At 57.7% G+C, this 12,165-nt stretch overlaps 1 protein-coding gene across 1 annotated transcript; it reads right to left on the bottom strand.

Annotated features, from left to right (window-relative positions):
• Positions 1-2,130: 2,130 nt before the first annotated feature.
• ATP5MC1 (ATP synthase membrane subunit c locus 1) lies at positions 2,131-10,366 on the bottom strand. Its single transcript, XM_053965480.1, has 6 exons — positions 10,260-10,366; positions 8,569-8,617; positions 7,337-7,411; positions 6,904-6,915; positions 6,133-6,302; positions 2,131-2,303 (listed from the first exon to the last, which is right to left on the bottom strand). Exons 2-6 carry the CDS (start codon positions 8,605-8,607, stop codon positions 2,189-2,191), a joined length of 411 nt encoding a protein of 136 aa, XP_053821455.1. The 5' UTR covers positions 8,608-8,617; positions 10,260-10,366; the 3' UTR covers positions 2,131-2,188.
• Positions 10,367-12,165: the final 1,799 nt, after the last annotated feature.

The raw sequence follows: 12,165 nt of genomic DNA, 5'->3' as shown, positions 1-12,165 counted from the left end.
CACCATTTCCGTGTCCCAATCCCCATGTCCCATTCCATGTCCCATTCCCAGGAATGTCCCCAAATAGAGCCACCATTCCCCATGTCCCATTCCTGTGTCCCATTCCCATTCCTGTGTCCCATTCCCGTGTCCCATTCCCAGGAATGTCCCCAAATAGAGCCACCATTCCCCATGTCCCATTCCTGTGTCCCATTCCCATTCCTGTGTCCCCATTCCCGTGTCCCATTCCGTGTCCCATTCCCAGGAGTGTCCCCAAACAGAGCCACCAATCCCCGTGTCCCATTCCCAGGAATGTGTTCCCATTCCCATTCCCGTGTCCCATCCCCGTGTCCCATTCCCAGGAGTGTCCCCAAACAGAGCCACCATTCCCCATGTCCCATTCCCAGGAATGTGCTCCCATTCCCGGGAAGCTCGCAGCCGCTGGGCACCAGGAGTGCCTGCGTTAATTAATTTAATTACTTCAAGCGGGTAACGAGCCAAGCTCCCTCGGGGCTGCCTTTCCTTAAAGGCGCGGCTGCCTCTCCCAAAATCCCGGGATTTGGGTGGGATTTGGGAATTTCTCCTCCCTGACCTACTCCAGGCTTTCGTAGGGACGAGGCGTGGAGCAGCCAGGGGGTGAAAATCCCCTCAGCTCCGGGGTTTTTGTGGGAATTCTGCTCTGAGGAGGGACAGCTCCAGCCCCGGGGTGAGAATTCCTGGGAATTCCCTTCTGCCACGGGATCCTGGAATGCTTTGGGTGGGGAGGGACCTTGAACCCCAGCCAGGGACAATTCCCAGGGACATTCCAGGGATGGGGCAGCCACGGATTCCCAGGAATTCTCCCCGATATCCGACTCCAACTTCCCCTCGTGGAGCTCTGTCTTCCCAGGGCCCGGATTTGGGGGGATTTTTTTACAGATTTGAGTTGAATCCACCTTTGTTGTCTTCTCTTCCCATTCCCATCCCACAGTTGGGATTCTCCACCCAAAACCTTCTCCAGAAGGTGAAAAATAATGGTAAAAAAAAAAAAACCCAAAAGATTTCTGTAGAGAAATCCATGGTTTCCTCTGGGAATTCCATCCCAGAGGAAAAGAATGGAAAAGGGAAAGAATTTCCTCTGGGAATTCCATCCCAGCCCCAAAAGGGAAAGAATTCCCTCTGGGAATTCCATCCCAGCCCCCAAAGGGAAAGAATTTTCTCTGGGAATTCCATCCCAGCCCCCAAAGGGAAAGAATTCTCCCAATATCCAACCCCAACCTCTTCTCATGGAGCTCTGTTTTCCCAGGGCCCAATTTTGGGGGAAATTTTTACAGATTTGAGTTGACTCCACCTTCATTTTCTTCTCTTCCCATTCCCATTCCCATTCCACAGCTGGGATTTTCCACCCAGGCCCCAGAAGGTGAAAAATAAAGGTAAAGAAAAGCCCCAAAAGCAGCGATTTCCGTAGAGAAATCCGTGGTTTCCTCTGGGAATTCCATCAGGAATTCCAAAAGGGAAAGAATTCTCTCAATACCCAACCTCTGCTTTCCCAAGGCCCAGTTTTGGGGGGATTTTTCCAGATTTGAGTTAACTCCAGCTTTGGTTTCCATCCCACAGCTGGGATTTTCCAGCCAGGCCAGAATCTGCCCCAGAAGGTGAAAAATAAAGGTAAAAAAAGCCCCAAAAGCAGCGATTTCCGTAGAGAAATCCGTGGTTTCCTCTGGGAATTCCATCCCAGACCCCTAACTCAACACCCAACCCCAACCTCTGCTTTCCCAGGGCCCAGTTTTGGGGGGATTTTTGCAGATTTGAGTTGACTCCACCTTCATTTTCCTCTCTTCCCATTCCCATTCCCATTCCACAGTTGGGATTTTCCAGCCAGGCCAGAATCTGCCCCAGAAGGTGAAAAATAAAGGTAAAAAAAAGCCCCAAAAGCAGCGATTTCCGTAGAGAAATCCGTGGTTTCCTCTGGGAATTCCATCCCAGACCCCTAACCCAACACCCAACCCCAACCTCTGCTTTCCCAGGGCCCAATTTTGGGGGGATTTTTGCAGATTTGAGTTAACTCCACCTTCATTTTCCTCTCTTCCCATTCCCATCCCACAGCTGGGATTTTCCACCCAGGCCCCAGAAGGTGAAAAATAAAGGTAAAAAAAGCCCCAAAAGCAGCGATTTCCGTAGAGAAATCCGTGGTTTACTGGTCGGAGAGGAGGAGGAGGGCCCCGAGGTGTCACATGGCGAAGAGGATGAGGAAGGCCACCATGAGGCAGAAGAGCCCCATGGCCTCGGACAGCGCGAAGCCCAGGATGGCGTAGGAGAAGAGCTGCTGCTTCAGGGAGGGGTTCCTGGAGCCGGGAAAAAACGGGAATGGGAATGGGGAATGACGGCCTGGGGCAGGGAATGGTGGCCCAAGCCAGGGAATCCAACCAGGGAATGAAACCAGGGAATGAAACCAGGGAATGATGTCCTGAACCAGGGGATAAAACCAGGGAATGATACCCCAAATCAGGGAATGACTCCAGGGAATGGTGCCCCAAGCCAGGGAATCCAACCAGGGAGTGAAACCAGGGAGTGAAACCAGGGAATCCAACCAGGGAATGAAACCAGGGAGTGAAACCAGGGAATGATGTCCCAAACCAGGGAATGAAACCAGGGGGTGAAACCAGGGAGTGAAACCAGGGAGTGAAACCAGGGAGTGAAACCAGGGAATGAAACCAGGGAATCCAACCAGGGAGTGAAACCAGGGAATGAAACCAGGGAATGATGTCCTGAACCAGGGAATAAAACCAGGGAATGAAACCAGAGAGTGAAACCAGGGAATGGTGGCCCAAGCCAGGGAATCCAACCAGGGAATGAAACCAGGGAATGATGTCCCAAACCAGGGAATAAAACCAGGGAATGAAACCAGGGAGTGAAACCAGGGAGTGAAACCAGGGAGTGAAACCAGGGAATCCAACCAGGGAGTGAAACCAGGGAATAAAACCAGGGAATGGTGCCCCAAGCCAGGGAATGAAACCAGGGAATGATACCCCAAATCAGGGAATGACTCCAGGGAATGATGAACCAAGCCAGGGAATGAAACCAGGGAATGAAACCAGGGAATGATGTCCTGAACCAGGGAATAACTCCAGGGAATGATGCCCAAAATCAGGGAATAACTCCAGGGAATGATGCCCCAAACCAGGGAATTACTCCAGGGAATCATGCCCCAAACCAGGGAACAACTCCAGAGAATGAAACCAGGGAATAACTCCAGGGAATGATGCCCCAAACCAGGGAATGAAAACAGGGAATTCCCAAAAACAGGGAATAACACCAGGGAATAATTCCAGGGAATTCCCCAAACCAGGGAATAAATCCAGGGAATAATGCCCCAAACCAGGGAATTCCCCAATCCAGGGCATAAATCCAGGGAATAATTCCCTAAGGCAGCCCAGACCTGAGGCTGTGCAGGGAGCAACTGGGATGGGATGGGATCCATGGGATGGGATAACGGGATGGGATGGGATCCATGGGGTGGGATCCATGGGGTGGGATCAATGGGGTGGGATAATGGGATGGGATAACGGGATGGGATCCATGGGATGGGATCAATGGGATGGGATCCATGGGATGGGATCCATGGGATGGCATCCATGGGTTGGGATCAATGGGATGGGATAATGGGATGGGATAATGGGATGGGATCAGTGGGATCAGTGGGATGGGATCCATGGGATCAGTGGGATGGGATCAATGGGATCAATGGGATGGGATCAATGGGATCAATGGGATGGGATCAATGGGATGGGATCAATGGGATGGGATCAGTGGGATGGGATCAGTGGGATCAATGGGATGGGATCCATGGGATGGGATCAATGGGATGGGATCAGTGGGATCAATGGGATGGGATCCATGGGATCAGTGGGATGGGATCCATGGGATCAATGGGATGGGATCAGTGGGATCAATGGGATGGGATCAATGGGATGGGATCAATGGGATGGGATCAGTGGGATCAGTGGGATGGGATCCATGGGATCAATGGGATGGGATCAATGGGATGGGATCAATGGGATGGGATCAATGGGATGGGATCAGTGGGATGGGATCCATGGGATCAATGGGATGGGATCAGTGGGATCAATGGGATGGGATCAATGGGATCAATGGGATGGGATCAATGGGATGGGATCAATGGGATGGGATCAATGGGACGGGATCAGTGGGATTGATGGGATAATGGGGATGGGATAACGGGATATCTGTTTTTTTCCCTGGTTTTAGGGACGTTGAACCCTGGCTTTAGCTGGCACCTGGCGGTTCCCAGCTGCAATTCCTGCAATCCCTTCCAGAGGCAGCAGAGCTCCAAAGCTGGGATCAGTTAGGGGGAGGATTCAAACAATTCAGGGACTTGGTTTTAACAGAGCAGTGGATTAATTGAACAGAAAAACAGATTATTTTAATTGACCAGTGGGTTATTTTAAGAGAATAATCACTTTAATATTTTACCCTAATAATTATTTTAATAGAATGGATTATATTGAGACAATAGCACGGTTTTATTAGAATAAAATAAATTAGTAAATCAAATATTTCATTAGAATTGTTTTAAGAGAGCGGGTTATTTTTAATAGAACAGTGGGTTCTACTTAGGAGAAGAATGGGTTGTTTAAATGAATTGATTATTTTAAGAGAAAAATGGATTGTTTAGTAGAATGCATTCGTTTAGTTGAATAATGGGTTTTTTTTAAGAGAAAAGGGGATATTTTTAGGGGAATGGGGAGCAGTTTAGGGGAATGGGGACCATTTTTAGGGAACACTGGACCATTTTTAGGGAACACTGGACCATTTTTAGGGAACACTGGACCATTTTAGGGGAATGGGGAGCATTTTTAGGGAACCCTGGACCATTTTTAGGGAACCCTGGACCATTTTAGGGGAATGGGGAGCATTTTTAAGGGCATGGTGGATCATTTTTAGGGGAACAGGGGGTTAATCTTCAGGGGAATGGGGGACCTTTCTAAAGGACCATTTTAGGGGAAGACTGGAGCGTTTGTAAGGGAATGCTGCACCACCACCACACCCATGTGATATCCCGAGTCCTTAACAGCCATCCTGCTCCTCACGGCCGTGCAGAGCCGGCCCCAAACCCCGGGGAAAGGCCCCAAACCCCGGGGAAAGGCCCCAAATCCCAGGGAATGGCCCCAAACCCCGGGGAAAGGCCCCAAATCCCAGGGAATGGCCCCAAACCCCGGGGAAAGGCCCCAAATCCCAGGGAAAGGCCCCTGGGAATGGCCCCAAATCCCAAGGAATGGCCCCAAATCCTGGGGAATGGCCCCAAACCCTGGGGAATGGCCACAAATCCTGAGGAAAGGCCACAAATCCCAGGGAATGGCCCCAAATCCCAGGGAATGGCCCCTGGGAACGGCACCAAATCCCAAGGAATGGCCCCAAATCCCAGGGAATGGCCCCAAATCCCAGGAATGGCCCCAAATCTCAGGGAAAGGCCCCAAATCTCAGGGAAAGGCCCCTGGGAATGGCCCCAAATCCCGGGGAAGGGCCCCAGGGAATGGCCCCAAATCCCAGGGAAGGGCCCCAAATCCCGGGGCCTCAAATCTCAGGGAAAGGCCCCTGGGAAAGGCCCCCAGTCCCAGGGAATGGCCCCAAATCCCAGGGAATGGCCCCAAATTCCAGGAATGGCCCCAAATCTCAGGGAAAGGCCCCTGGGAATGGCCCCAAATCCCAAGGAATGGCCCCAAATCCCAGGGAATGGCCCCAAATCCCAGGAATGGCCCCAAATCTCAGGGAAAGGCCCCTGGGAATGGCCCCAAATCCCGGGGAAGGACCCCTGGGAATGGCCCCAAATCCCAGGGAAGGGCCCCAAATCCCGGGGCCTCAAATCTCAGGGAAAGGCCCCTGGGAATGGCCCCAAATCCCAGGGAAAGGCCCCTGGGAAAGGCCCCCAATCCCGGGGAGTGGCCCCAAATCCCAGGGAATGGCCCCGAATCCCGGGGAGTGGCCCCGAATCCCGGGGAATGGCCCCAAACCCCGGGGAATGGCCCCAAATCCCGGGGAATGGCCCCGAATCCTGAGGAAAGGCCACAAATCTCAGGGAAAGGCCCCAAATCCCGGGGAAGGGCCCCGAATCCCGGGGAGTGGCCCCGAGCCCCGCGCTCCCGAGCACCGCACCTGGCGTAGCCGATGATGAGGCTCCCGAAGACGGTGCCGATCCCCGCCCCCGAGCCCGCCACGCCCACGGTGGCGGCGCCGGCCCCGATGAACTTGGCGGCCGTGTCGATGTCCCGGGACAGCGCCGTGCTGCGGAACTGCCGCCGGGGCTGCGGCACGGCCGGGGACACCTGCGGGACACCGGGACACCTCAGGGACAGAGCAGGGACACCGGGACACGGCAGGGACAGAGCAGGGACAGAGCAGGGACACCGGGACAGGGCAGGGACAGAGCAGGGACAAGGCAGGGACACCGGGACACGGCAGGGACACCGGGACAGGGCAGGGACAGGGCAGGGACACCGGGACAGCTCAGGGACATCGGGACAGGGCAGGGACAGGGCAGGGACAGCTCAGGGACACCGGGACAGGGCAGGGACACCGGGACAGCTCAGAGACACCGGGACAGCTCAGGGACACCGGGACAGGGCAGGGACACCGGGACAGGGCAGGGACACCGGGACAGCTCAGGGACAGAGCAGGGACACCGGGACAGGGCAGGGACACCGGGACAGGGCAGGGACACCGGGACAGCTCAGGGACAGCGCCGTGCTGCGGAACTGCCGCCGGGGCTGCGGCACGGCCGGGGACACCTGCGGGACACCGGGACACCTCAGGGACACCGGGACAGCTCAGGGACACCGGGACAGGGCAGGGACACCGGGACACCGGGACACTGGGCTGTCAGGGACAGCCAGGGACACTGGGACAGGGCAGGGACAGCTCAGGGACACCTGCGGGACACTGGGACAGCTCAGGGACACTGGGACAGAGCAGGGGACAGCCAGGGACAGCTCAGGGACAGCCAGGGACACGGGGACAGCTCAGGGACACTGAGACAGGGCAGGGACAGCTCAGGGACAGCCAGGGGACAGGGCAGGGACAGCCAGGGACACGGGGACAGCTCAGGGACACTGGGACAGAGCAGGGACAGCTCAGGGACAGCCAGGGACAGGGCAGGGACATGGGGACACCTTGGGGACACGGGGACAGCTCAGGGACAGGGCAGTGACACCTCAGGGCTGGCACCCAGCACGTTGGTCCTGATCAACAGCATGAGGATGGAGGATGAGGATGAAGGATGAGGATGGAGGAGCAAGATGGGGATGAAGGAGCAGGATGGGGATGAAGGATGAGGACAAAGCCCAAGCCCACCCCATCTCACCTGTGCGCTCTCCTCAGGCCTGCTGAACACAGCCACGGACACGGGCCTGGCCAGAGCCCTGGAGCAGCAGCGGAGCTGCAGGGACAGGGACAGGGACAGGGACAGGGACAGGGACAGGGACAGGGGGTCAGCCCAGCCCGCCCTGCCCAAGCACCCCCAGCACCCTCTGCATGCAGAGCCTGGCCCTAAAACCCAGCCCAAACCCCTCTGTGTGGAGAGCCTGGCCCTAAAACCCAGCCCAAACCCCTCTGTGTGGAGAGCCTGGCCCTAAAACCCAGCCCAAACCCCTCTGTGTGGAGAGCCTGGCCCTAAAACCCAGCCCAGACCCCTCTGTGTGGACAGCCTGGCCCCAATACCCAGCCCAAACCCCTCTGTGTGGACAGCCTGGCCCTAAAACCCAGCCCAGACCCCTCTGCACGGAGAGCCTGGCCCTAAAACCCAGCCCAGACCCCTCTGCACGGAGAGCCTGGCCCTAAAACCCAGCCCAGACCCCTCTGCACGGAGAGCCTGGCCCTAAAACCCAGCCCAGACCCCTCTGCATGCAGAGCCTGGCCCTAAAACCCAGCCCAAAGCCCTCTGCATGCAGAGCCTGGCCCTAAAACCCAGCCCAAAGCCCTCTGTGTGGACAGCCTGGCCCTAAAACCCAGCCCAGACCCCTCTGCACGCAGAGCCTGGCCCTAAAACCCAGCCCGAAGCCCTCTGTGTGGAGAGCCTGGCCCTAAAACCCAGCCCAAAGGCCTGCAGCCACTGCTGGGAGCAGAGATCAGCATTCCCAACCCTCAGGAAAGGCTCAGGTGTTTTATGGAGCGCTGAAATCCCCCTAAACCACCCCAACGGGACACAACGATTGGAAAAGGAAGGGTTATCACTGGAGGGGGTTTCTGTTTCAGGCACTGGGATCAATTCCACACACCCCAGGCTGAGCACAGCGAGGCCCCAGCCCCAGAAATCCCCGTTTCCCCCCCCCCCCATTCCCACAGGTTTTCCTCCTGGAAAGAAAAGGGATTCCCGAGTGGCGCCGTGGAAATCCGGGAGCTCCCGCAGGCAGCGGCTGCAGCTGAGTGCCAGCCCCTCACATGGTGTCACCAGAGGTCACCTTGTTGTTCCCTTCCTCCTCAAACCCAGGCTAAAAAACGCCCGGGGATCCCAGCTCAGCTCGGGGCATGGAGAAATGCCCCAAATCCCAAATTCCCAGCGGGAATTCCCGCCAGCCCGGCCAGGGAAGGTCCTACCAGCGCCGGGGAGCTGAGGAGCGCCAGGGGAGCCTGCATGTTGCTGGATCTGCAAGGAGAAAAACACGGAAATAACAAAGAAATAACGCAAAGCCGCGGGGATCCCCGCCCCTCGGAGCTCCTCTGCTGTCCCCAGGACAGGCCACTGTCCCCAGGGTTGTGTCCCCAGCATGGCTTTGTGTCCCCAGCATGGCTCTGTGTCCCCAGGGTTGTGTCCCCAGGGTTGTGTCCCCAGCACAGCTCTGTGTCCCCAGGGTTGTGTCCCCAGCACAGCTCTGTGTCCCCAGGGTTGTGTCCCCAGCATGGCTCTGTGTCCCCAGGGTTGTGTCCCCAGGGTTGTGTCCCCAGCATGGCTCTGTGTCCCCAGGGTTGTGTCCCCAGGGTTGTGTCCCCAGCATGGCTCTGTGTCCCCAGCATGGCTCTGTGTCCCCAGGGTTGTGTCCCCAGGGTTGTGTCCCCAGCATGGCTCTGTGTCCCCATGGCTCTGTCCCACTGACCCCGCCCTGTCCCCAAGGTTTTAACCCCACCGTGTCCCCAGCTGTCCCCAAAGCTTTAACCTCACTGTGTCCCTGACTGTCCCCAAAGCTTTCACCCCACTGTGTCCCCAAGGTTTTAACCCCACCGTGTCCTCAACTGTCCCCGGGGCTTTCACCCCATGGTGTCCTCAAGGTTTTAACCCCACTGTGTCCCCAATGCTTTAACCCCACTGTGTCCCTGACTGTCCCCAAAGCTTTAACCCCACCGTGTCCCTGGCTGTCCCCAAAACTTTAACCCCACTGTGTCCCCAAGGTTTTAACCCCACCGTGTCCCCAAGGCTTTGTCTCACCATGTCCCCAAGGTTTTAACCTCACAGTGACTGTCCCCAAGGCTTTGTCCCCAAAACTTTGACCCCACTGTGTCCCCAACTGTCCCCAAAGCTTTCACCCCACTGTGTCCCCAAGGTTTTAACCCCAGTGTCCCCAAAGCTTGAACCCCACTGTGTCCCTGACTGTCCCCAAGGCTTTGTCCCCAAGGTTTTAACCCCACCATGTCCTCAACTGTCCCCGGGGCTTTCACCCCACGGTGTCCCCAATGTTTTAACCCCACCGTGTCCCCAACTGTCCCCAAAGCTTTAACCCCACTGTGTCCCCAATGTTTTAACCCTACCTTGTCCCCAAGGCTTTGTCCCTAAGGTTTTAACCCCAGTGTCCCCAAAGCTTTCACCCCACTGTGTCCCCAGCTGTCCCCAAAGCTTTAACCCCACAGTATCCCCAAGGTTTTAACCCCACCGTGTCCCCAGTTGTCCCCAAGGTTTTAACCCCGTGTCCCCAGCTGTCCCCAAGGTTTTAACCCCACTGTGTCCTCAAGGTTTTAACCCCACTGTGTCCCCAAGGTTTTAACCCCCGCGAGTCCCCGACCGTCCCCCCCGTGTCCCCGAGGCTTTGCCCCCGCCGTGTCCCCGGCTGTCCCCTCAGCCCTCGCACAGCTCCGCGTCCTCCCTCCCCCGTTAATCCCCGCTCGGTGCCTCCCCCGGGCAGCTCCTCCCGCCCTTTCTCCCTCACGACCCCCCCCCCCCCCACCCCCGCCGAGGGCGGCGCAGGCCCCACCGCCCGCCGGGCAGCGAAGGGCACGACCCCAGCGAGGATCGGCCGGGCCCGAGGCTCCGGGCGGGGGCAGCGGCGGGCGCGGGGCCGGCCCGGGCCGGGTCCCACCTGCGCGGGGTCCGCTCGGGCCGGCGGCGGCGGCGGCTCTGTGGGCAGCGTCACCTTGGCCGTGTCCCCGCCGGCGTCCTCCGCTCCCATTGGCTGCCGCCGCGCGCGCGCGCCCGCGCCCGCCCTCCCCATTGGCCGAGCGCCGAGGAAACCCCGCCTCCCCTCATCCGGGGATGGCGGGGGAGAAGGCGGGCAGGGAGGGGCGGGGACGCGGGTGGTGGTGATTGGTGGGTTGAGGGCGGCGGGCGCTCGCTGATTGGGTGAAGCGGCTGTCAATCTGGCGGTGGGCGGGGAAGGGCGGGGTCGGTGGCCCCTGAGGGAGGGATCGGGATGGGGGAAAAGGCGGCGGGGGAAGGAGGCGGGATGTGGGAACGGGAGAGGATTTGTGGGGTCGGGAGAGGATTTGTGGGGTCGGGAGAGGGTTTGTGGGGTCAGGGATGGGATGTGGGAACGGGAGAGGATTTGTGGGAACGGGAGAGGATTTGTGGGGTCAGGGATGGGATGTGGGAACGGGAGAGGATTTGTGGGGTCAGGGGAGGGTCTGTGGGGCCAGGGGAAGGGTTTGTGGGGTCGGGAGAGGGTTTGTGGGGTCAGGGGAAGGGTTTGTGGGGTCAGGGATGGGATGTGGGAACGGGAGAGGATTTGTGGGGTCAGGAGAGGGTCTGTGGGGCCAGAAATATTCTGTGGGATCAGGGACAGGTTTGTGGGGCCAAAAACGTTCTGCGGGACCTGTGGAGGGTTCTGTGGGAGCAGGGAAGGATTTGTGGGACCAAGGAAGGTGTTTTAGGACCAAGGAAGGTGTTTTAGGATCGAGGAAGGTGTTTTAGGACCAAGGAAGGTGTTTTAGGATCGAGGAAGGTGTTTTAGGACCAAGGAAGGTGTTTTAGGTTCCAAGGAAGGTTTTTTGGGACCAGAGCAGGAACTGTGGAGACCTCCCAGCACCTGAGAGCGCTGCAGGGAGCAGGAGAGGGACCTGCCCGGGGGATTTAGGGTCAGGGAGGAGACCCCAGGGGATTTAGGGTCAGGGAGCAGGACAGGGACCCTGCCCGGGGGATTTAGGGTCAGGGAACAGGACAGGGACCCTGCCCGGGGGATTTAGGGTCAGGGAACAGGACAGGGACCCTGCCCGGGGGATTTAGGGTCAGGACAGGAGCGATGGGCGGGTGCAAAGAGGGGAAACCCCGCTGGGATTTTGGGCCGGGAATTTCTGGCTGGGATTCCCTGCTGGGATTTCAGGCCGGGATTTTGGGCTGGGATTCCCCGCTGGAATTTTGGGCCAGAATTTCGGGCTGGGATTTCGGGCTGGAATTTCGGGCAGGAATCCCCCGCTGGGATTTCGGGCCGGGATTTCAGGCTGGGATTTTGGGCCGGGATTTTGGGCTGGGATTTTGGGCTGGAATTTTGGGCTGGAATTTTGGGCTGGGATTTCAGGCTGGGATTTCAGGCTGGAATTTCGGGCTGGGATTTCAGGCCGGGATTTTGGGCTGGGATTTCAGGCGGGAATTTCAGGCCGGGATTTCAGGCTGGAATTTTGGGCCGGGATTTCAGGCCGGGATTTCAGGCGGGAATTTCAGGCTGGGATTTCAGGCTGGGATTTCAGGCGGGAATTTCAGGCTGGGATTTCAGGCGGGAATTTTGGGCCGGGATTTTGGGCTGGGGTTTCAGGCTGGGATTTCAGGCTGGGATTTCAGGTGGGAATTTCGGGCTGGGATTTCAGGCCGGGATCTCAGGCTGGAATTTTGGGCTGGAATTTCAGGCTGGGGTTTCAGGCCGGGATCTCAGGCTGGAATTTCAGGCTGGGATTTCAGGCCGGGATTTTGGGCTGGGATTTCAGGTGGGAATTTCAGGCTGGGATTTCAGACTGGGATTTCAGTCTGGGATTTTGGGCTGGGATTTCAGGTGGGAA

Source organism: Vidua chalybeata, chromosome 26 (assembly GCF_026979565.1).
Source record: "Vidua chalybeata isolate OUT-0048 chromosome 26, bVidCha1 merged haplotype, whole genome shotgun sequence".
Taxonomy (NCBI): domain Eukaryota; kingdom Metazoa; phylum Chordata; class Aves; order Passeriformes; family Viduidae; genus Vidua; species Vidua chalybeata.
The sequence above is the reverse complement of the archived record's forward strand: the minus strand, read 5'-3'. Positions and strand labels throughout refer to the sequence as shown.